This window comes from Fundulus heteroclitus, unplaced genomic scaffold (assembly GCF_011125445.2).
Source record: "Fundulus heteroclitus isolate FHET01 unplaced genomic scaffold, MU-UCD_Fhet_4.1 scaffold_307, whole genome shotgun sequence".
NCBI lineage: Eukaryota > Metazoa > Chordata > Actinopteri > Cyprinodontiformes > Fundulidae > Fundulus > Fundulus heteroclitus.
In genome coordinates, this window is record NW_023396717.1 from 64,005 (window position 1) to 90,475 (window position 26,471).

A 26,471-nucleotide genomic window follows, 5' to 3' on the forward strand; every position below is an offset into this window, starting at 1 on the left:
AGTTCAGCAATACTGCCGCTAGATGTCGCCACGTCTGTTTTGCCTGAAAGCTAATTATTTTTCAGCTCAAAAGGGACTATCAAAACACGATCAAGATGGAGGCTTGGTGTATATGACCTCATTTTAGTCTTTTTTAATAAGCATATTATGCGGCCATATACCTTTTAAAGATAGACTGAAATTCTGCAGAATGGACAGCGATGGACCACAGCATCTATTTACAGACATTTGTGGATTTTTGGTGCTTCAATTTTCTTTCCATATTTCTTTTGAGCCATAAAAACTTTATGTTTAAGTTAGAAAACCTCTTCGTTCAGAGGACTCAGTGATGCAGTCAAACTCTGTCAAACACAAATCATCACATGTTCGGCTCCATCACTTTCTTTTCTTTTAGCTAAATAACACCTGTGCCTTTTGGCTCTTAGAGTGTTTTGTAAATTGAAAATGCAATAAAAAGAACAACATGAATATGTTTCTTTACTGTGGCGGTGGTCTCGCAAACCAAATATACATAAGTAGAAAATCAATACTTTAACCAACCAAAACATTAGACTGGAAGGTAAGCAGCCAAGAAGAACGCCCTGGATTTTCATCACCAGCTTCCTTGCGGATAACGCCAGCAAATTCAGATATAAGGAGGATTTGATTCTTCCGATTTTTAACAATGTCAATGAGTTCAGCTGCTTCTCAGTTTATGATAATCTTTCCCCGCAGGACATTTTTTACCGGAGCATGTTTTTGTATCAGACTTTTTCATTTGGGTCTTTTCTCTCCTTTTGAATATTTCTGGACGCCATACTCGCTACTTTTTTTTGTTTTGTTTTTTTTCCGCAGCATTGTTAGCAAGCCTTAAGGACATTTAAACATCATGAAGATCTCTTACGTTAATTAAGCTCGAAATTGCCGGTTGAACCTGGAGTTCCATATTTGAGTGGGTTGACATTTCTGGGGATAAATCTCTATTTTTCTAGCCCCAGGTAGAGCAACAAACATCCATATTGCATTTTTAATGGAAGCGAACAGGGACATGAATAATTTCTACACTCTAAGATGTGTGTTTGTTGCTTGCAGAGACATGATCCAAATTACAGTGTGTCAAACTGGGCTTGTAAATGATTTTAACACCTAAAATAGCACTATTTGTTTAGCAAGCTGCACATGGTGGTTGTCATATTCAATCTCCAAGAAGTTAGTTAACTGCATTCTCAAAGTGTCTCCCTGTCGCTGCTATTCTGAAGTCAAACATTGATTTTCTTCACAGAATGCAAGAAAAAAACCTATTGACTTGAGCAAGCTCATGTACTGACAAAGTAATTGTCAGACTTGTTCCTATGAAAGAGGAGCAATATTGGAGGAAATCTTGCATTAGCGAAGGTTACCTGTTTTTTTTTTTTTTTTTTCATTAAAACGCAGGTGACTTGACTATGCATACTGACTGACAAAACTTTTTATCTCTAAGGAAACTGCAGTTTTCTGGGAGTGGCTCAAAATATCATCTTAAACTGCAGCACATGCAACAATGGAGCATGGTGAAGTGATCCTCTCTCTGACTCATCTTGGAAAGAATCAGTTGACGTTGGATCTTCATGTAAGATGTGCATTAGAACATTTCTATTAACCCACAAATAGCAGCACAGAGTGAAAGCAGTCCAGCTGGTCAAAATAATGTGAAGAAAATGTTTTTTTCAGGTTAAGCGTACCTCTGTGTTCTCTGCCTTTGTCTGCTCAAAGGCGAATTCCATGGTGGGCACGGCCAGCTCGTTGGCAAAGAAACTCACATCTCCAGGCAACTGCAAAGAGCTGACGTTGGGTCCAGGGCAGTTCCCTCCTCGGATGCAACTCAGTAATTGTCTCTAAAAAATGAGAAGAAGAAAAAAAAACTGAGAATCAAGAGGTAAAACCCCAGAAAATAAACCTAAATAAAAGGTGAAAATATTAGTCAGGGTGTGTGCTATAAGATTCAGGATTACAATTAATTACAACTGTAACAATTCAAGATTTGCAATGATGCAAATGCTTAGTTTTTTATGTTTTTTTAAGCTTGAGCCACAGAATGTTTTTTTTTCTTTTTTGCCATCTCTTTGGGCTGCAGTGACTCCAGCGACCCAAACTGAACAAAGTGATGAAGAAGCCCCGCTCTGGAGACCGCTCACAGCTCCAAAACAAAGGTTGAGAAATATAGAAACACTGCATACCATCTACAAAGCCTACAGATCACACAGAATGCTTTTAGTACATAGTGAATATACAATGAAGAAAGGTCAGCAGAGTTGGGCTGAAATCTTTCACTTCAAGTTTCCTCGTCCAGCTTGGTAAGATTTCACATAAAAGCTGTACTTTACACATCTTCTGACACTTCTGCAAAACAGAACCAATTATCATGACACAAGAATATAAACTTGCATAAATAAAACCATATGAACTTGGAAAAAAAAATAAAAGAAGTGCTACTTATTGATAAAAAGGTATCTTGTCCCGATGAGTCTTATTACTTGCCTGGTGCCTAGGTTGTAACAGCTGCTACAAAAAACATGTTGTTAATTATAGCAGTAGTATTTAATTTGTTTTTAACATATTCTACTTATGTAGAATGTTCACTAGGAATAAAATATTTTTGCATCTTAGCTTTATTTTTTTGGTGACACACTCAAGGGCCTGATTAAGATTTATATGCATGTAGTCTATTCTCGGAAAATTCAATACTGGGAATTTAATTAGCTTATTTGCAAATCTGTACAACATGGAAATCTACAAACAGCTTGTTTTACATCTGTGGATTTGTCTTTCTAATGATCTTGACCCCAGCACACAGTTTAACGCTACTCTTACTGCAATACCTAACTGCATTTTTAGCAAAACAGAGAACATGTATGAACTAACATTTACAAATTATACAATATAGAAACCTGCTTTTCTTTTAAAAAACAACCAAAGCTTTAATTTTATATAAAATAATGTTAATTACTATCAAGAAACACATTTAACATATGGAATAACAATAAAACTATTTTAGACATAATTCTGAGCCTCTCTGTGTGATTCAACTACTCCCACAATCCAATAAATATACATTTTAGTTTATGAAAATTGTCTCCGTGTCTGTGTGTGTGTGTGTGTGTGTGTGTGTGTGTGTGTGTGTGTGTGTGTGTGTGTGTGTGTGTGTGTGTTTTGCGCTGTGATGGACTTATAGCCTGTCCAGCTTGTACCTGTATAATGACCGGTGGGGAGAGGCACCCCTGTGACCTTGCTTGGATTAAACAAGCATTGCAGATCAGGGAAGAGCCAAAACCTGCTGGACATACCGTCCTTTCTGTCCTGGGAAGGATTAGTGATCCTAAGAGAGTTGTGGAGCTGAAGAATGTTACCAGGGAGAAGGATGTCTGAGTTTCTCTGCTGGAACTGAAATGTTAACCTCATTTCAGGAAAGTGAAGGTTAATGGATGCATGTTGCTGCATTTAAACATTTTTACTTTAGAGAGAACTGCAGGGAACTGAGAGCATCTTGTGAAAGATCAAATACTGTCATGTTTTTGAAGTATGAAATATAGTGCATACACTCAGCAGCCACTTCATAGACAAACCTGCTTAACTCCTTGTTGACATAAAAATAGTGAATTAGCCAATCACATGGCAGCATTTCAACACATTTAGGCATCTACTTGTGATAAAGACGCCTTGCTTAAATTCAAAGCCAGCATAAAAATTGGGAAGAAACTGGATTTATGTGACTGTCAGTGGGACATAGCTGTTGGTGACAGACAAGCTGCTCTGATATTTTCAGAAATGGGTGATCTACTGAGGCAATTTACAAAGAGTGGTAGAGAGGCCATGAACACCTGTTGATGTCAGAGCTCAGAGGATGAGGAACAGACGGGTTTGAGGTGATATGTGCAACAGTAGTTTTAATAAGCACTAGTTGCATAGAAGGTACATGGAGTTCTGTCTCTAAATGCACTACGCATTAAATCTCGAGCAGAAGCTCTGCAACAGCAGACCATTCCAGGGCCTACTCTGGTCCACTAAGAACAGAAAAGTGTTATATAGTTGCCCATTTTAAATGAATTTTCACAGTAAAAGCTGGAAAAAATGGCTACTTTCAGCAGGTTAATGCACCATGTCAAAAAGCTCAAATCTTGTCAGACGATTTTCCCTGAACAGGACAATGAGTTTAATGAGTCCTCCACAGTCCTGACCAGACCAGATCTTTATCCAATAGAGAACCTTTGGGTGGTGGTGGATTTATTTCATACACAGCTGACAAATCTGCAGCAGCAGCGCAATGCTGTCATCCTACAACCAAAATCTCTGAGCAATGTTTCCAACGCCTATGGAAAATTAAGGCAATTTGAGCCAAATAAGTTTTCAACATGTCAAAAAAATCTGCGACTGCCTGGTTTAGCTATTCTTCAAGTTCTATGGCTACACTTTCAGCTGCAAAGCGTCGTATTGTAATATGGCATTGAAACAGAAGCCAGATACGCAACAGATCAATGGGGATTTTCTTGACATTCGGAGCCCAACCTGCTCTGGAATAGGTCAAGAAGTTGAGGCGGTGTTCCCATGGTGATCTTACCATGTTCAAATGTACCTTTGTGTCAAATAAAGCTTTCCTTTTCACCTCCGCATTGCCGGGTACGCCAATTATCTCTTGTCAGGGCAAATGAAAGAACTGATGATGGTCTCTTCAACTGTGCTTTATTAAAGGCTGGTACAGGTCACTCTGACCAGGTTCACCCAATAACTCAATGGAGAAAGGAACTCTATCTTTGAGTCGCTGGAGCACAAAATGCATCTCCCAATCATTTCATTATTGTTAATATTATTATTTTCATTATTTATTATTACATTCTAATAGTGCTGCAACATTGTATATTGCAGTTACTGAATAGAGCTAACTGCAATACCATCCATCCACCCATCCATCCATCCATCCATCCATCCATCCATCCACCCATCCATCCATTTTCTGATCCGCTTAATCCCTCATGGGGTCGCGGGGGTTGCTGGTGCCTATCTCCAGCGTTCACTAGGCGGAAGGCGGGGTACACCCTGGACAGGTCGCCAGTCTGTCGCAGGGCAACACAGAGACAGACAGGACAAACAACCATTCACACACACACTCACACCTAAGGACAATTTTAGAGAAGCCAATTAACCTAACAGTCATGTTTTTGGACTGTGGGAGGAAGCTGGAGTACCCAGAGAGAACCCACGCATGCACAGGGAGTAACTGCAACACCTTAACTTTTTAAACAAATATTTCATCTTCAACTCATTGTCTTTATTCAAACCTCTACCAGATATAGTAGTCTATCATGTTACCTTCTAACATCATCCGGGACTGAAAGTAAGTCCAGCATTCCACCCTGCCATGTTTAAATATTTGTATAGTTTTCTCTCACAGGATTGCACTAACTTTGTATTTAAATTTTTATGTCTAAACTACTGAATAAAAAAATTAAAAGTTTTTTATTGAATTCCGTTAAAAGAAAAATAATGTGTAAAGCTGTTGTCACTCCGTTTCCCATCTTGTGACGATCACATGTATGGAGGTTGCTCCCATTTCTGATGCTTTATGTGAATGAATGAATTTACATTTCAACTGCATCAGGCAGGCTGCATCCCAGGAAATCTGTAGCAGCCTGCCTTAGCTGCCTGATTAAATTGCATATGCAGGGTCAAATCAGACCAAAGTTGATGCACATGGAGGAAGTTGTTTCCCTACGGCTACATATGTGCGAGTGAAGCATTACGCACCAGCGCAATAGTTGGATGGATGGATGGTAATGGGTATGTTTGTAGTGTCAAGGCTTGTTTGTACAGAATTTAAAAAATGAGAGAATGCACTGATTAATTCATATAAATTAACAAAGTTATGATTGAAACACCAGCAAAACGCTATAATTAGGTGATGAATAGGTGTGTAAATGGTTTCACACACAGTTAATCAGCAGTACAACCATATCAAACAAGATGACTGAGACTGGAACCCTGGACTTGAACACAGATGGGAGGATTTTTTTTAATGTTTTTAATGTTGTTACGCTTTACTGGATGCTTTACATATCAAATCCTAGCAATTTCAGGGATAATGCCGGATTTGCATTTATTGACATTTCGTCAGTGGACCGTATCTCCACATTATGTTGGTGTTGTAGTACAGATGGAAAAAGAGAAACTTAAATAAGGCATTCATGCTTTTAACAAGATGTTTCAAATTGTTTGAAGGCTTAACGCTAACCAGAAATTTTAACTACAAGTCTAAATAGAGCTAAATAAGATGCAGTGAGGGTAGTGTTGTGGCTAATTGCTGACTCCGAGCTTTTGTCACAGCAACGTTAACACACAGCTTGTCAGCAGGACTGGATGCTTTCTGCTGTTGTTCTGTAATTGAAAGAGCAGCCCAGCTGCTGTAACAGAAATTGTTCAGACTACAGTGGGTAGCAGAGGCAAGCAGACTGAAACAGTCAATCAACTGAAGGCTTATCTCTACTGTCCACATCCTCTGAGCCCACTGCATGCCACAATGTTCTTTTGGCCCATTGCATTTAATTAGAGTTTTCTTTTATCAAGGTTTGTCAAAGGGGAGAGAGCTCCGGTGTCCAGTCCTTGTCGCCACTGTCACTGACACATTGTCAGCCTGTTCTAGTTTATCATTCCTAAAGGTTGCGGCTCTCTTAACATTAACAGCTGTGGTGACAGGCTTCCAGTCAAAGCCAATGACGGCAGTAAAGGATACCTGTAACCTCGGCACAGGGGGGAATTTCACTTTAATGCCAAACTCTTCCAATTGGTCCCAGAAAATGATTACAAAGCCAGAAGAGTATCTGTCAGGAGTTTTAATTAATGGTTTACAACTTGTTGAAGGAGTGTGTAGTGTCTACAATTGAAATGTTATCAAGGATGAATTAAAACAGATCAGGGAAATTCAAAAACCGTTAAGATTCCATAGAACACCATTACCCACTTGGATCTAGAAAGGAAACAATATGGCACCTCAGCTAATGAAGAACAGACCCCCAAAGCTCAAGTGGAGGGTTCTAGTAACAGACGAGTCAAAGAGGCTTGATGAATGAATGAATGAATGAATGAATCTTCAGTACAACAAAAGACTGAATGTGTTCCAAATGAAATGCTTTGACTGACTGAAAAGCCTATTATATCTGTGGTGCAATTTTACCTCCAATATTTTTCATTGTAACTAATGATGCTTGTGTGACATTGTGTCACACAAGCATCATTAGCTACAATGAAAAATATTGGAGGTAAAATTGCACCACAGATATATTTGTCAATGGTTTGGTGATTGAATCTGTCCTGGATGTAGAAAACCTGAACGGCAGCTGACAGTCAGATAAAAAGTTATTTGTAAACAATTGAAAACTCAGACACATATTCAACATCCAGTATGACACTGATTCAAACAGTATCGCAAATGCAAAACTTTCATTTAGGGCAAAAAAAAAAAAAAAAAAAAACTTTTTTATGCTCTGGCCTAGTATTAGATCTGAAACAATGGCCAGAATAGATCCCAGACCTGCAGATGATTGAGAATCTGTAGTATGACTGTAAATGTGCTTTGCACCAGTGGAATCCATTCAGCTTGACGGAGATGAAGCAGTTCTGTCTTTAGAATGGGGCAAATTCCCAGTGGGAAGATGTTTCCAGCTTACACAGACATACCCCTGGAGACATGAATCTTTTAGCACACTCAAATCTTCTGTCTTTTGTCATATTTGTTTCACAATGACAAATGTTTTGTACTTTCAAATATGTATATATTTCGTGTTAAATAATTTCTCAAAGTTTGCTCTATTTCCTGCTGTCAGGACAACAGCTGCTGTGGTCAGACCATTTTCAAAAGACTGCTTGTTAAAGAATCACTATATGAATGAATAAATGAATGAATGAATGAATGAAAACTCTACTCAACATGAAATGATTAGGTGTTGCGTTCCCTTTCTCGCTCTGCTGGTATCCTGTACTGACACTAGTGCCATACAATCTAAAAAAAAGCAGAATACTCTAGTTAAAATTAAGACCTAAATCCAAATGGGAAACCATGGTGACAATACTTTCTGGATTCAAGCTGACAGTCCTTGAGCTAATTTGCGAATAATAATCGGCAAACGTTCCTGTCCCCAGCAGCATGAAGCGAATTGAGACTCTACTCTGCTATAATTGCTGTAGAGGTAAATACATGGACACATCAAGTGCATCCTTCTGATTTATGTTTACAAAAATCATGTGGAAGCTATGTATCATTTTCATTAATATTTGCTCCTTATTTGCAACATCAAGCTCACTCAGTTTGGTTGGAGCAATCTGAATCAGCAGCTGTTTCTTGTCACATATTCTTTGATGCCTTTAGGTTGGGACTTTGACTGGGCCATTTCAACCCATAGTTTTATCTGAATCACTGGCTGTTTAGACTCATTGTGCTGCTGGAAACTGAACCTTGAGCCCAACATCAAGCCTTTTGCAGTTTCTAAAGAGTTTTCTTCCATCATTGCCACAGATTTTAGAGAATTAATTTTGCTCTGAGTAGTTGGTTTCCCTGTCCCTGCAGAAGCAAGGCATTCCCACAACACAATGCCATGTTTGATGGTGGGGTTAATGTGTGAAGGATCATGTACAGTGGCCATCCAACACCCAACAAACAGTCGTGCTCTTTAAGCCAGAAAGTTCAAATTTGGTGTAATTTTTGTCTTCCGCTAATTACTTTTGGGAAATTTTAAATGGGACTTATCATTATGGCTTTCTTCTTGCCTCTGTAAGATCCTTCTGAATAAGCATGCCATTAAAACAGATACTGTTACAATCTCTTTCAAAATGAAACCTGGTCAGCTCTGATAAATGTTATTCCCTAAGTGGTTTGTGCTACAAACGGAATGAGCAATTTTATTTTGAAGAAGAAGTTAACTTTGCAACGCATGCATCTATTGTTCGCCGCAGTTGTTTGGTTTCTAACGAGACAACTGCAATCAATCTCTCAGAGCCATCGTGTCACATGGCTCTGAGTATCAAATTGTACCTGTCCTTATGGCTGTGTTTGTTGGTTGTTCGTTTTACAGGAATACTGCTGCGGAGGCAAGATATTGAATGAACTTCATCTGAACCCAATTTACATAAATGCCTGTCATTAAAAAAGCCACTACTACTGCTGAACAATTCAATTTGCGAGCAAGTGTGCCACTGAACAAGTGTGCTCATAACTACGAGCGGCTGCCGTTACAAACTCCAAATCCATCGGTCATGTTAGAAATCATTTTGCTCTGCTTATTTAGAGCTGGGAGAACAAAACAAGCTACCCTTTATCTTTCAAATGTTTTACTGGTTGTCAGCAAGCTTCTTCATATTGAAATGCGAAAACTATTCATATATCGGCTGCAATTAAGTAGGGGTAAAATGCTTATTGCTTTTCAGTTGTGCACCTGTATTGTTGGTGTGTAGCACCACCTGGGAGCAATTCATTAGGTTTATTCATAACAGCGATATATTTGATTGGACGAGATGTAATTAGTTTGGATGGTTTCCGCATGACAACTGTGTCACCTGTAACACAGCTCCCTTGATATGGGTCAACAGCTTCATTTCTGTCCAAGCAAAAGAACAAAAACTAAGAAGCAGAAGGAGAGCTTTCAGAAGATATTCAGTAGCTTTTCAGAGAATTACATATGATATGAGGTTATATTTATATATTTAACATCTCAAAGGTTTATTAAGTGTTTAAATTCAGAAAGAAAAAAAAAAGAAAAAGTCACAAAGTTGGGTTATATAGATGCATACACCACCAATTGTAATTGGAAAGAAGCCTTAGAAGCTCTATGTGCACCACTTCTCTTTTTTCTCTCTTACAACAAGTAGCAGAGCCTTAACATTCTGAGTGGGAAAGATAAACAGTCACAGTGAGTAGAGAGTCCTTTAGAGAGGCAATATTAAAGAAGAGAGGCATAAAAACGGGAATGCAGTGGGAGGGGAAATAGAATAAGCAAGTGAGCAGGGAGGGAAAGAGTGCAAGGGAGCAGAGAGAATGGGTAATTTCAGCCTGTGGGCACACACCGGGAATCAATATTTAATTTCTTTGTCAGCTATGATAAGGGGAGAGTAAAATCATTCGGAGATCTCAGCCCACCACTCAATATCACTCAATCTACAAAATCATGTGTGCTACACTGAATGGCTTGCTGGACTTAGACGTAACAGGATAAAACTAGCGGATCTCCCAGAGTGACTATATTGACAGTATATCGTGAGACCGGAACATGGCGATCATAGATTTACAGATAATTTAATTTCTACACCGAACACACAAACAGCTTGCTTTTAAACCACTGCTGGCTGATGGACTGAGGAAGCGATGCATAAAGAAATGAGTTAACGTCAAATATAACCAATCACTGAGTGAAACTGAAACTCTATATATGCTGGAGGCTCTGTGGAAAAAATCTCTTCCTCAAATCAATACTCATTCAAACAACTGTCAAATTCTCTCAGAATGTAGAGGACTGAGGCATTTCGTCACCATTGCTATGTCTAAACACTTTTCACAATGTTATAAGTTGTTTCTGGCTTGTTTGTCACAGCTTGTCTGGAGTGCGGCGAGTTGAGCCCATGATTGTAGTAACTTCAGCTAAAAAGGGTTTGCCCTTGGATCGTAAGTTTTATTTCTGAACTATTTCTATCGTCCCAAATCTGATTTTCTCAGAAATATTTTCTCATGTGGGTTCGGACATCAGTGCTACCTGTTGGTAAGTCAGGAGCATCAGTGCCTTTATGAGTGGTAGCTATGCCTGCTCAACATATGCGTTATCTCTTCTGCCATCATCTGTTGGGGCAGCAGCATCAGAGCCAGGGACCTAAAAGACTCAACAACCTAATAAAGAAAGCTGGTTCTGTTCTGGACAACTGTGGAACCTCTGGAGATGACGATTCAAAGAAGGATTCTTTATAAAACCAAGAAAGTTATGGACAACACTGACCATCCTCTTCATGAGACTGTCTTGGGAAAACAGAGTGTCTTCAATCATAGGTGTCTTGTAATTTGCTGCAATACAGACCGCTGTTAACAGTCATCACTATCTACAATAACTTTTGAAGAATTTGGATCAATAGGAGTTACAACAATATTTAATTTTCCTTTGGGATCAATGAAGTATATTTTAATTTTAATTTGAATACTGGCCTTCTGGTAACAATTTTAAATCAACCCGTTAGTAATTCCCAGATAAAAAGTAATACAAACCTAAAGCACTCTCTTAAATGTTTATTTAGATATTAAAATATTTTAAACGATATGGCATTGTTAAGGAAATAATAAAACAGCACTTATGGAGAATAGAGTTCCTGAGAGTTATTTGATATTCAAGTTCTTGCCTGTCTCATCCAAATATCGTGTGTGTGTGTGTGTGTGTGTGTGTGTGTGTGTGTGTGTGCGTCTGTTGGGGGGGTTTCCCCTGGCAAACCAAACTGAACTGAAATTAATGAAGCCACAACTGAAATACTAGTAAAGTGATGTTATAACAACAAATGATGGAGAGTGGATATTGGGCCCTCTGGTCCCTCTGGGCAGGTTTTAGAACAACCAGGCAACAGTTCAGATCGTTTCCACCCTGCGGCTGGCACTGGTTCAAGGAGTCGTTGCATTCGAAAGCAGATGACTTCCAGAATAACACCCAATATCTTCTATGTTTCTATGAACAATGTGCCGCGACAGTGGTGCCACAGGAAGTGACAACAGTTCGTCCTGCAGTTGACGGGTTGCCAGTTCGATCCCCCCTTCGACAATCCGTGGTCAAAGGGCCAATGTATGACAGCCTCACCTCTGTCAGTCTGCCCAGTACAGCTGTGGTGACTAACATAGCTCACCACTGTCAGGGTGTGAATCAATAGGTGAATGGCTGACTGTAGTGTAAAGCGCTTTGGGGGTCATCGCACTAGTTAAAACGTTATACAAGTACAAGCCATTTACCATTTTTGTATTTTTGGCGTATATTTGCGTGTGGCCAAATAAAACACATATTTGCCCAGAATTCAGCTGTTCCTTTCCTGAAACCTGAGGGGGTCACATGTCTAAGTAAGGAACTTTTTTTTTTTTTGTGGTGGGAGTCACTTCCTGACTAATGCAGATCAACAGGTACTCTCTGCTGTGCTTGAAGAACATGGGCTCCTTCCTTTCCCATTCTGAATAGTGGTCTCCCCAATTGTGACATATCAAATAAGCAGAAGATTGTGGTGAACAGACCACAAGCTGCAAGCAATGAGCAGCAAAAAATGTGACAAATGACAAAACAATTTGGCATTATGTTTGTGATGATAATAATAATTCTGTTCCAGTCTGGGCTATTCGGAAAATCCATTTGCAGCTGTTGAGCTGAGAAATATTTCCAAGCCATTCACAAAGCAAGTGAGTGGAAGACTGCAGAAATGAAGAGAGGATGAGATAGAAGGAGACAAAAGCACAAAAGGGCTGAAACAAAGAGTCAAGATGGACTATTTTCTCTTTTTCTAAAAATGAAAGTATGCACAGAGAGACATCTTTATTCCATCATTTCACTGTATGTGGCTGAGCTGAAGATGTCCTATAAATAACAAATTAGATCTAACCCTGACAAATGGTTTTAAATACTTTCCAACCAATTAATGATGCTTACTTCACAAACAAACTCTTTGACACCTGTTTGCACTCGTCTCTTGTTGGATTTATGTGGGAGCCTTTGGCTTCCTCCCACAGTCATATCAGTCAATTAACTTGTCATATTCATTAAACAAAACAAGTAAGTGGTTTTCTCTCTTGTCTGGATTGGAGTTTGATGGAAAATAGCTCACCAGCTTATGGACACAGTGATAGAATAAGATAATGACACAAAACATCCCAATTTGATGTAAACCACAATTATTGGAAGGTAATCAGCACCTGGAAACTAATCCATCTGCCACAGTTTGCTCCGAGCCTTTCCTCTCTCTGTTTGATCTCATTTAATCCCTCATTATACCCACAGGCAGAGGCTGCAGAAATGCAACTCCAGCTGCAGTACAGTTCTGAAAGCTCTATACTCGTGGTAACAATGGACCTCAGTGTTCAAGGACCAGCATTGATTTGAGTCAAACATTATGAAGTTTTTCATGAGATTCATAAAAGCGTAAGTAGACTGGCCAATCCCAAGAAAAACCAGAACCGGTGTTGATTTGTCTGACAGCTAAGAGAAAAAAAATCATCATTTACAGAAGAAACCAAGTATTTACATACACTGTATGAAGAACACATAACTCATACATTTTTTTCTCACTGTCCAGCAACAATACAATCGTGAGTCATGATTTCCAATAGTATTTAAATCTGTGAAATGTCAGAATAATCTGTTTTACGTTTTTGTTGATTCACATTTGAGTTCATTTGAGGCCCGTCTGTGGCTACACATTGCGCTGCTTCCTTGACCTGCTTTCGTCCTTTTGTAGACCTGTGGCCAGACGCAGCAGGTATAATTAGATGTGTTCCAATCACTGAATGTCTCATGGTCATTGTTGTGAAGCAAAGGTGGAAAGAAAATCAGCCAGGGAGAGGATTGTGAAGCTCCTTGAGTCTTGTTCATTCGTGTCTTATTGGTTATCCAGTGACCATTGCTGTCGCCTATTGGACCTCCTCCCTGAATCATTCCTTTTCAATAAACTATGTAATTCATATTAAATAGTTTTTTCTGCATGTGGGTCAAGAAATTTCCTCACTCTATGACACAGGATGTGTGAGATGTGCAGAGATGTTGGCTGACCTTTTCTTGACCCTAGACCTGTACAAGTCCTGGGTGGAGGGAAGGTCAGCCCTAATGATTCTCTCTAAAGACCCGATTGTTCATTCCTTGCAGTCCGGGCTGGTTTGGATGAACCAAACCACACAGTGACAGACAAAAACAGGACAGAATCAATTACGGCAGTGAAGAAGACGACTTGCAGCTGTGGGGGTGTTTGTGGGGGGGGGGGAGAGTCCCAAACAAATGGGATCATTAAGAAAAAAACATTATGTGAAAATACTGAAGCAACATCTCATGACATCGTCATTCTAAATACATAAATAACCTAAGCATTTTACCAAGTGGAAATCATTTTGATCTAACTAATTGACCAAAAACAAGAAACGATTAGTCTGATATAAAATCTGCCAGTGAGAATTTTATACAACAAATGCTTTCAGCTGTGATGACCACACCTGTATTTGTTTGGTTCGGATGGCTTTGTCTTGATATAAATAAATATAAGAGGCTGAAAAAAGACACGTTTATTTTAGAAGTCATGGGGACAGCATTATGACAAATTACTGACATACTAGAAGAAATAAAGCAACAAAGCCTGTAACATTGTTTTAAACACAAAGTTTCTGCAATTTTACCTTATTTGTTTATATTATTAATTGTAATCACAATCCTATCACTGCAACATACATTCCAATGAAATTGGTGCTCTGACTTTAACCCGCCCCTTATCGAGCAGTGGCTGCCACTGTGCGGCACCCATGGAGCATTCTGAGGTTAAGGGTCTTGCTCAGGGAGTCAAACCAGAAACCTTGCAACCTCTCCAGGACACAAGCCACCACTCCCCCATATTAATACCATAATTGCCAAAGATCCACAAATAAACTTTATGTCTTATGACTATTGGAGGACATCCTGTCTCTGACAGCACTTCGACCAATTACAGTTCATCATGCAGATAACTTAATAAACACAACTCTGCAAAACTTCCTTAGGCAAGTACAGCAGTGTTCTTCCAGCTGACCCAAGGCAGAATCAAGAACCCCTTCAGAAGTAGCTTTACATCTTCCCGTCTCTCAGAAGGGCCAAATACATCTGCACTGCCATGGCTTCCAAGCTCCAGCTTTTACTGTTGTAAATGGCCTTCTGGATTTAACCCTAACATGAAATCCACCTGACAGCTGCTGCATAAAAAGCTCCTGTGCACAAGTAAGTACAAGAGATCGACAGCTACAGACAGGTGCAGTTTTACTTTCCTCCCCCTTCATCTAGTCCAAGAAGTTGCAAAACTACAACTGTTTTTTTTTTACCTTTCTCCCCCAGTATTCTGGTTACTGTATAAACTCTGCTATTTGCCTACGGTGCATTATAAAACAGATTTTAATCATTTTGTAATCTTCAAAGTAAATAAATGCTAAAACTCATTAATCAAATAAAACACCCAATAAAGCAATCAGATAAATGATGTCCTGCTGAGCATTATTTTGTGCTAATAACCACACTGGATAGACCTAAATATACCAACTGAGACCTGCCAGGGGATTCAGGTGCATCCTTCCCTCAAATCCTGAAATAAGTGATAAAATAACGACATGCCCAATTTCAGCCAATAGGTGGTTTGATAAATAAGGGCCAACATGCAGCAGCTTGGACTCAGTACAGTCATGGCCAAAAGTATTGAGAATGACAAAATATTATATTTTCACATGATCTGCTGCCCTCTGGTTTTTATGTGTGTATGTCAGATGTTGTCATCACATACGTACAGAAATACAATTGCAATCATACTATGAGTAACAAAAGCTTTTAAAGACAGAATGAGTTAATGCAGCAAGTCAATATTTGCAGTGTAGACCCCTGTTCTTCAGGACCTCTGCAATTCTCCCTGGCATGCTCTCAATCAACTTCTGGACCAAATCCTGACTGATAGCAGTCCATTCTTGCACAATCAATGCTTGCATGTTGTCAGAATTCCTAGGTTTTTGTTTTTCCACCCGTCTCTTGATGATTGACCACAAGTTTTCAATAGGATTAAGATCAGGGGAGTTTCCAGGCCATGGACCCAAAATCTCTATGTTTAGTTCCCTGAGCCAGTTAGATATCACCTTTGCTTCATGACAAGGTGCTCCATCATGCTGGAAAAGGCATTGTTCATTACCAAACTGCTCTTGGACGGTTGGGAGAAGTTGCTCTCGGAGGACATTCTGGTACCATTCTGTATTCATGGCTGTGTTTTTAGGTAAGACTGTGAGAGAGCCGACTCCCTTGGCTGAGAAGCAACCCCACACATGAATGGTTTCAGGATGCTTTACAGTTGGCATGAGACAAGACTGGTGGTAGCGCTCACCTCGTCTTCTCCCAACAAGCTGTTTTCCAGATGTCCCAAACAATCGGAAAGGGGATTCATCAGAGAAAATGACTTTACCCCAGTGCTCAGCAGTCCACTCCCTGTACCTTTTGCAGAATATCAGTCTGTCCCTGATGTTTTTCCTGGAGAGAAGTGGCTTCTTTGCTGCCCTCCTTGAGACCAGGCCTTGCTCCAAGAGTCTCGGCCTCACAGTGCGTGCAGATGCACTCACACCTGCCTGCTGCCATTCCTGAGCAAGCTCTGCACTGCTGGTAGCCCGATCCCGCAGCTGAAACACTTTTAAGAGACGGTCCTGGTGCTGGCTGGTCTTTCTTGGGCGCCCTGGAGCCTTTTTGGCAACAATGGCACCTCTCTGCTTGAAGTTCTTGATGATGCCATAGATTGTTGACTGAGGTGCAATCTTTCTAGCTGTGATTCTCTTTACTGTTAGGCCATTTTTGTGCAGTGCAATGATGACTGCACATGTTTCTTTAGAGATAACCATGGTTCACAGAAGAGAAACAATGATGCCAAGCACCAGCTTCTTTTTAAAGTGTCCAGTGGTGTCATTCTTACTTAGACATGACAGATTGATCACCACCCACGCCTGTGTTAATGGAGCAATCACTGAAACCATGTTAGCTGGTCCTTTTAAGGCAGGGCTGCAATGACGTTGAAATATGTTTTGGGGGATTATAGGCAAATATTGACTTTGCAGTTAAAGATCTGATCACTCTTTCTAACATTCTGGAGTATATGCAAATTGCTGTTGTAAAAACTGAAGCAGTAGACTTTGTAAATATTAACATTTGAATCATTCTCAATACTTTTGGCCATGACTGTAGACCTGATAGTGATTCCTTCATTAAAATTGACCTGGTGAGCACCTTAGAAAAAAAACAAAAACTGAACTGATTGGTCAAGGAGGGTTTCTGAAGAAAGTAGCCTCTTTCTGTCAACTTCATCTTCACCATATCAAGTCATCGGCAGCAAAAGGCAAACTAATACTCCTGTCATGAGCTCATGCTGAGAAGAGCTTTAATCATCACAAACTTAGCTAAAATACTGTAGGTAAAAATTGAAGACAACAAATCAACCAGAACAACCTACATTCCGAAAGGCAAAACCTCTAGCTCAGCTGAAACAATGACTGATTCTGTTGTACGTTTCATCTCAGGTTATCAATGAATTAATTGCAAAGTGGAAAATACTGACCCCACTTAGATTCTCTCTGCCGACACAATCTCTGAGATCTTAACAATGTTTTTAAAGTTACCAACAACTCTGTCAATAATGTCTTTTCAACCTTTGATTGGTAGAAAGAGGCATTTAGCAGCTCATAGCCTTCAAACAGACTTATTCGTCATTTATCAGTTCATTGTGGTGGTAGACATCCCTGATACAGTGTCAGATAAAGGGTTCTTCAAGTGTCCCACTTCTGACATGCTCTATTAATGAGCAATTTGTTCTCACAGGCTCACCGCTAGAAAAAAAAAAGGACTGATGATGCTGTGAATTAGAAGGTCTTGGTTCTCGCTCCAACTTTAAATAAGTTACACCACTAGTCACAAGGAAACGGACAGTCTGGTGGACCAAAAAAACAAACAAAAAAAAAAAACTCCAGTTAATTCTCTTTTTGGCTATTGGACTTCATCCTGCTCACATGGGTGTTGCTATCCAGCACCATTTCATTTCGTATTTACTGGCAGCGCCTTGCCAAAAGTATGTGTTTGAACTTCAAATCTTCTCATATCCCAACCACAAACCTTAATGTGTTTTACAGGGATTTTATGTGCAGACCAACATGGGTTAGAATAAAATGTGAAGTGTAAGAAATCTTATAAATGGAAATGAAAATCTGTGGCATGCATTTGTCCTCAGCCAATCTTATGTCCCTAAATATTCATGTGCAACTTGTTCACGTTTGAAGGCACCAATTTAGATAGTAAAATCCATTTATGTGCAATTTAATCTCAGGACTAATAAAATTTAAATAAAAAGAGGTTTGTAAGAGAAGGTTAGTGAACAACCTGCATCAAGAAGACTAAGGAACACAGTAGAGAGAAAACAGTTTAAAGCGCATTTAGGTTATAAAACACTTTTGCAAGCTAAGAACGTCTCACAGAGCTCTGAACAACTCATCATCTGAAAATGCAGAGTAGGGCACTAGTCCAAATTTACTATGACACGGCCTTCCTAAACCACCAGGCAGAGCCAGGAGAGAATTAATCAGAGAAGCAGCTGACAGGTCTATGATACCTGTGGAGGAGTTGTAGAGATCCACAGTGGTGGAGGTGGGTAATCTGTCTACAAGACAACTATCAGTCATGCTCCTCCAAAATCTGCTCTTAATTGATGATTGGCAAGAAAGAAAGCAAGACTTAGTGCTATGTACGGTTCCTCACAAGTCATGTAGGGCACACCCAACAGGTAGAATAAAATGATCTGGGCAAAAGACACCAAAAACACACGTTTAAGTGGGGAATTCTAAAAATTGCTATGATGGTGTAAACAACAAAGTAAATCGCTTTTAGAGCATCATATGCTCAGTGAAATGTGGCGTAGGCAACATCCTGCTGCAAGGCTGCCTTTTCTCAGAAAGGGACAGAGAATCTGTTCAGCATTGATGAGAACATGTATGATGGTAAATGCAAAGACATTCTAGAGCAAAAACTGCTTAACACTGCAAAAGACTTAATACTGGGGAAATGACAACGACCCTGAACATCCCGAACATTCACTGCCAGACCAACAGTGAAATGGCTTATATCAAAGCAACTTCAGTCCAGACTGATAGTACCTACTCTCCAAAATACCGACTCACTAGGGTAAAAAAAACAAATGTGCTACAATTCTTGGATTTCTATTTGCAAAGAAAGAAAGAAGGAAGGAAAGAAAGACAAAAACGAAATGAAAACAATGTTCTTTCCTCCACTTCATAATTATGACTCAGTCACACAGAATCCCATGAAAACACATTGAACCTCGTAGTTAACATTCCTCGGACTACACAGTAGTCCACTGAGACCTTCACTTCCCACATCTCTCTTCCCTCCGTTTCCTTCTTGAGGCATTGTATTTATACCAAGCTTCTTGTAATCCTTCATCTCGATGTTGTTTTTGTTTGTTTGGCATTGCTCTCTCTCACTACTGCCTTCTTGCCTGCTATCTATCAGCTTTCAAGAAGACACCTTAAAGAAAAAAAGCGTACTCAGGAAACAGACAGTGATTAATTGGTGCTTTGTGCAGTTATAAATTATTCAAGCTTTATATTATTTAAAAATTACATCGTAATCAGTCTTGGATAAATTTATGGGTCAAGTAATTACAAAAAATAAATGTTGAAGAACCTTTGGCAATGTGACTGCATGTTACTTCTTTTTTTTATCTTTTCACAAACAACAGGCCTTATATTGCCTCTGCAAAAGCAGGCGAGCCACAGAACTGCTGTCGGACAAATGCATCACATCACAGCAAATGACAAATGTCAGAGCCACGAGTAATGACAGTGCTCATTCCTCACCTAACACACATTTTCATATGCGTTCCCCTACTTATGTTCTGTCGCTGTGATATGAAACTGTGATGGAGGGGCCATGCTGTCAGCTGCATAAATGCCTTTGAGGCCGAGCGGCTTCTCCTTGAGATTATGCAGATTCATGGAGCCTGGCAAAGTCACACAACGCTCCTGACAATACAAGAACTATGGTAATTCAAACATATTGCCAACAGTGTACTATTTCAAACATTATGCCAAGTGCGCTTTCGAACCGTCGTGGATGGCTGTAAAGTCACACACTCATTCTGCTGATTTATCGTCAGCTTCCTCCCTTCTGGCTTTATGTGAGAAAGCATATAAATTAGGCAAACTTACATATTCCTTCATTTAGATGATGTTCAGTTTTAACATTTGGGACTCGAAGCCAGAAGACTGTCACCCTCGCCTTCCCTTTAAACCTGTCATGGTATCTCAATCCAATTAAAATATTGGCCATATTTTTTTCCCACTGAGCTTGCACAAACAAGACATTCAAGATAAAATGTGTAAATTATTTAAACTCTGTATGGTGAAAGTTCTGCAAGGGATTTTTTTATGTTAGTTTATTTTATAACAGCTTACTTAGAGTTTTGAACTGTATGTTTGTGTTGAAATTGGTCTTGTAAGAGACTATATAGAGTGCTATAAAATGTTTTCACCCCTGGCACATTTCTTCTGTTTTTGTTTGTCACACTTGAATGTTTCAAATCATCAAACTAATTTAATATCAGACAAAGATAACATGGGAAAACAAAATACAAACCATACAAACCTAGTTAACGGTTAAGCGGCCTTTGGGTGGCAGCATCTACCTTCAAGCGTTTATAGCTGGCAATAAGTCGTATAGGCCGCTGTGGGGGAATTGTTGTCCACTCTTCTTTGAAGAATTGGTTTAATTAAGGCACATTGAAGCTCTTTGAGCATAAACAACCTGTTTTAGGTTATGTTACAATGCCTTCTATCAAATTAAACTACAAAACTATTATGCAACTTTCTTTTTTTCTGAGCCATTTAAAGGTGGACTTGCTGGAACTGCTGATCTGGATCGTTGGCTATGGCATAACCCAAGTGGTGTGAGCATAAAGATACACACCAATGGCCACACATTGGCGGTCAGGATATTTTGGTAGAGAGCAGAATTCATGGTTATAACATGTTTTCTACGGGCCTGAAGAAGCTACGTTTATGTTAAGTTGATGTAAAAATGTCATTTTAATTTTCCTTTTTCCTACTGTTTTCCTTCTTACAGTGTACAGCAGAAATCATGTCAGCATGTATCCTTAGCTGAAAGAATACATATGACAACATGTTTACTCAAATGCACTCCCCTCCAACATGCCCTTTTTAAAGGGCATTCAGCTGTGCATTTCAGTACATTACACTTACACTAAACTGCACTTCCCGTTTTTTGTTTTTATCTTCTACTTGAAGCCACAAAAATCATCTGAATCACTGGATCATCTGTATATGGCTACACATACAGCGCTGAAGTATTTTTTTTATTGTTTGTTTAAAGGGTACATCCTTTTGTCTTGCTTCTGGGTCTATTTTACTGACTGCTGTTGCATTTTCTTTTAATAGCCAATGACTGAGCATCCATGAGGGCAAGTTGTTGTATACTTTTACAAGTTGCCGTATACTGCATTAAGGTATCCAATAAGATACAGGATAGTGACACTATGAAAACTAGTGAATCCAGAACTTTTAGGTTTTTTTTCCCCTGTAGATTCAAAATATTGCATTGTTGATTTCCATTGTTAGGGACCCTTCAAACTGCATGAAGACAGCAGTAAAATGTGGATAGTCCTTAAAAAAGTACTTATTTGTGTGTCCCCAAAACTTGTGTCCACGGAAACTGTTTTTCTCATTTGTAAAAAGTAAAAATTTCAGTTTATTAAAATAAATCAGTACAACTTTTTAGATTATGATGTCATAGAAAGTATATAAACTGCTGTCTGTGTGGCAGATAAAGCTGTGAACGATGTGAGTAATATGCTTAATGTTAAAGAGGACAGTGATGTCCCTTCTGTACATAACCCACAAAATGATTAAATGCAAACAGCTGTCCTCCCTCTTTCTTTAACTAATTACACATTGCTAGCTCCATTGCTCAGTAGACCATCACTGCAATGAACCTCCAATCAATTTTCAGCCCCTGCTGTGCATGCAACTTTTGATATAGCAACAAATGACCTCTCTCAATGTTTGGCCCAAAGTAGTTTGGCGACCTCAGGGCTAATGACCTTTGATGACCAGCCAACAATTTATTGGATTTGGCTAACGTCATTTTGCAGTGCCATAGCCATCCTCTACCTGTCTGCTGAAGATATAGTGATTGTGAACGATCCTCAGAGACTCAGAGTTCATTCACATCTGTTGTGAGAAGTGGGAGCTGCTAAACAAGATGGAGATTTTAAAAGGGGCTAATCCAGTCATTTAAAAACTCCCATATAACATCCAGGAAAAGTGGCTATTCTTTGGATCAAGATTCAAACATGAGCATTCTGTCAGCTTCCGTCCTTTCTTGGTGTTTAGAAACTTTATTTGTATAGAGGCAAGAGCTCATACCAGACCCCAGCTTTAACCTCTACATACAAACGTCTGTGGAGCAAAAGTAGAAATGGTAGAGAGCAAGGAAGCAAACTGTATTTGTCCATAGAACACAAGTTTCGTCATTGGATCAACTTGAATGACAAAGAATTTGGTTTCTGATAGGAAACCAAATGACACAGGCATCTACCAAAACATTATATCATTATATAAAAGGAGTGTCAATTATGAAAAAAAAAAACACAACTTTTTTTTCAATTTACATTTCAACAATCTCGGTAGATGTTTGCTAAGTTTTCATACTTTTATCAGTAATAATGAATTGGACAGTTCTTAACCCGATTTTGGAAGTTTCTGCAATCTCCTTAGATGTTTTCTCTGCTTGATGCATGCCAATGATTTGACCCTTCTGAAACAGACTGACATCTTTTCCACAATCACGGGATGTGTCGTTCGACATGGTTGTTTAAGAAATGATAAGCAACTCATTGTACGATTTGGAGTTCAATAACTTGTTACCAGCTGAAACATAATTACCCATGCAGTAATTATCCAATGGGAGGCTCATACCTACTTGCCTAAAAAATTCCAAATTAAATCTAATTATTATTTTTTTTGGCCAGGCAGTGTATCTTTGATGGTTAGTGTTTTAGGCTGGAAAACCTAAATGACATTAACTCAGTCTGTAGCTCCTTCCACAGATGTTCTGTCAGAAACAAGTTGGGACTTTGGCTGAACCACTGCAAAACACTAATAATACCTGAAGACAGTATAAGCACTTTGTTAAAATCAAAACATAAAATCTTCCGGGGTGTGAACCATTTTTTGTTGACTATGGAGACACCCTGTGTTTTCTACTTTTGACAACTCTTTAGTCTTATAATATCTTTAATAAGGAGTAGGGTTTAAAGACAGAAACCTTTTCTTCCAAAGGAAATGCTCAAACCTGGGTATAACCTCCAAATCCTTGTGGAACAACATGTTTTCATCTGTTGAAAAGAAAGAGGACTTTCAGGCTATAATTCCAAAGAGTACATTCGGCACAAAAGCAACACAGTAGACTGTAAAAAGAAAATTAAAGACACAGGGAAATAAGGTCATGGCAGCATCATGCTCTGTTTTTGTGGAACTGGGCCCTTTGTCGAGGTGGAAGAAAACATTAGCAGTTCAAAATGCCGATTTTTATTCAAAACTCTAGGGTATTTGCTAGAAGGCTGATGAGGAGAAAAGAGAGGAGGAAGAGGGGTTTTCTTTAGCCAAATCAACTAAAGAAACCCTTTAATAGAAAAAATATACATTTTGGATTTTCTTGGCCAGAGTTCAGAAGTAAATCGGACAGAAAATCTGTGAACTCACTTAAAGAAAGCTTTGGACAAGAGATGCAATCACTATCTGAGCGATTAGGAGAAGATTTGCAAGGTAAAGTGTGAAAATATGATCAAGTCAAGATGTGGGACAGATACATACTCTAACTAAAGAAGACCAAATGTTAAAATTTAAACAAAAGTCAGTCCAACAAAGTTTTAGTTTAAAAGTGGTATCATGTATTCAACAAAGCTGTTGCAAACTGTTTTTTTCTTTATATATTCCCCCATCATGACATGCTTTGTTTGTTTTTGGGTTGAATTCTATAAATATCGCCCTAAATGTGGAAAACAATGAAAACGATTTATCATGTTTTTATATAACAAAAACTTAACATTTTGACAGGGATTTAAACACATTTTATACCCACAGGATCTCGGTTTTGGGGTTGGAGTTCAGTGAAACAGGAATAAGTAGCACTTTTTAAACATAGAAGGATTCCTCTCTCTTATGGTACAACAGAAAATAGCTTGGACCAAAAACAAACAGGAAGAAACAAACAACCTTTCTGATAAGGAGGCAGCAGGCTGTGTACAGCCAAGCAGGACAGTGATTTATCACATACAGTGTTAAGCTTTCAGGGTAACAGAGCAAGGCTCGGTAGCTACATCAAGTGACAAAAACACCTACAATTTAGTCAGTTTGAACTAAATAGTATCCTACAGTGCACAGGACAGAAATTTTTGTGTGGCAAGAGTAGTATTATGTTTTGTCAGATGTCAAACATATTGCATATTTATGTATGTTTCAATGGTTGGAGGTTGACTGCATGTCCCAAAGAACTAGCACATCATTTAATATGGCAATTATATATGTTGAAATATTTTTTTCCAGACTTGTGCTGCTATTGAAATTAAACGAAAAGGCTGGGGTTGGGGTAACTGTATAGGACAGGTTGTCTTAACTTCATGACTTTCAGTCACACAAGTAATAGAAGAAAACATAAGCACGCACAATGCATAGTAATGAGACGTGACTTTGAAGTGTGTTTGGTCTCATTATACAGCTGCACTATGAATCCTTAATCTAAACCAGAGGGTGTAACATGTCTCTGAGGAATGGATTTCTACTTCTTCTCAGTCAGGTTGGCGTTGACTAAGCACAGGTGCTCAACTCCACAGACAGAGACCCCCTACGATTTTAATATTCCTCCCACCATGTCTCTTTGTGGCTTTGATCCACTGTAGTGGCTTTCTTTTGCATGTTTTTTTCCATACAAACCCCCATCTGGTATTACCACAATTGTTTCAAGTTTATTCATAAAAAGGAACACTTTTATTGCTTCTATTGTAGGTATTGTGTGCAGAAACTCTGCCAACCATTGAGGGGAATGAAGGAAGCTTTAGCATTTGACTGAATGTAGCTGTTGCAGTGAAAAGTTTAAGGCTAGCATTACATAACCAGTTTGATCCACCACGTTTTAACTAAAGGTTTTGTGCGTACATGGATTTTCTCGATGCATTCCAGTTTTCTTCCACAGTCAAAAAAAAAAAACAGGCATGTTAGTTAAATTGGAGGTTTTAAAGTTAAGCTTGACCTCGCAGGATACGTCAACAGCTTTCTGATTCTGGTCACAATTTGGACTGCTATCGGTTTCTGATTCTTGCCTTGCCCTTTGGATTGCTCTGCTCAATTTTGCTGGACCTGTCGTGTAGGACCACTTCCTTCCTTAAGGAGCTACACTCTGCCTTCACCCTGTTCAGCCAATCATCACCTGTCACCCACCTGTTCAACTTACCATCTGCCTGTTTGGTAGAAGTTTTTCAGTATCGTGTGCTCCTTTTGCTCTCTGGCACGTAACGGTGATGACCATCACGACAGAGGAATCTGATCCTTGGCTAGTAAAATAGAGGAATTGCTGCCTCTTAACTCTCAAAACTTGGTCTTCTGTGGGTCTGCTGCCCTCTACATCACTGAACCCAGGGTCAGTGAACACACCTCGGACAGCATTCTTTGGATGATGGGCTTCCAGATGCTTCAATCGAACCGCAGCATAGAGCTCTCAGGAAAAAAGAGAGGAGGTGTGCTGTTATCAAACTTTTACATAAGACAAGTAGTTCTCAACTGGAGTTATTTTTTTATAGTCTCTAGAAGATTTTATTCAAAGAGGGAGTTTTGTTCGTTTGTTCTTGCTGGTGTTTATCTCCCACAAAAAGCCTGCTCAGCAGAGGCTGAAACACAACAAGAAGAGCTGATTACAGATGTGGTGGAAAAAAACCCTCATAAGTCAAATTTTTGTGAGGTTACGCGTGTGCAAACTAAGATATTGCACATAAAACAACAACAAACCATAGTTCACTCTACACCTGAGAAAGCTTTGTAGGAGCAAGCTTGCAGCAGTAGGAACTTGGCTTTGTATACACAGTTCAGAAACAGGCTCATCAAGAAGATCAAGGCAGGAAAGGTAAATTACTGTGAGATGCAAACAAATAGATTCTCAACTAACGACCCGTCTACCATTTGGAATGCTTTGATAAATATCATAGCCTACAGGAGCCAACCTCCCCTCCACCAACCGCCCCCCCCCCCCTCCTCAGTGGAATCCTCATCTAGAAGATGACCTTATTATCTTTTACTGCAGGTTTGAAAAGCAGCCTTTCACACCTGCCACCACCTCAACCACATCGCACCATGACACAAAAGCTCTCCATGCTCAAACCAGTGTCCTCACCTTGGACCACCTATCTGGACTATCACTGAGGAAGATGATAATAGGTTCCTTGAGTGTTAAATGACAAGGAAAGCTCCAGAACCTCACAATGTGTCCCACTCATGCCTGAGATCTTCTTCTGACTAATTGGCTCTCATCTTCACTCGGATTTTCGGTAAGTCTCTGGAGCTACGTAAGGTACCCTCTTGCTTTAAACGCTCCACCATCATCCCAATCCCCAAAAAACCGACCATCACTGGGTTAAATGACTGCAGG

The 26,471-nt window shown here is 39.3% G+C and overlaps 1 protein-coding gene across 1 annotated transcript in view; it reads right to left on the reverse strand.

The window, feature by feature from the left end:
• Window positions 1–26,471, reverse strand: part of LOC105935032 (inactive N-acetylated-alpha-linked acidic dipeptidase-like protein 2) — a 121,246-nt gene that overhangs the window by 48,108 nt on the left and 46,667 nt on the right. The window contains exon 6 of the mRNA XM_036130237.1: window positions 1,701–1,853. Within this exon, the coding sequence (XP_035986130.1) occupies window positions 1,701–1,853 (153 nt within the window). The remainder of the gene's footprint in view (window positions 1–1,700; window positions 1,854–26,471) is intronic.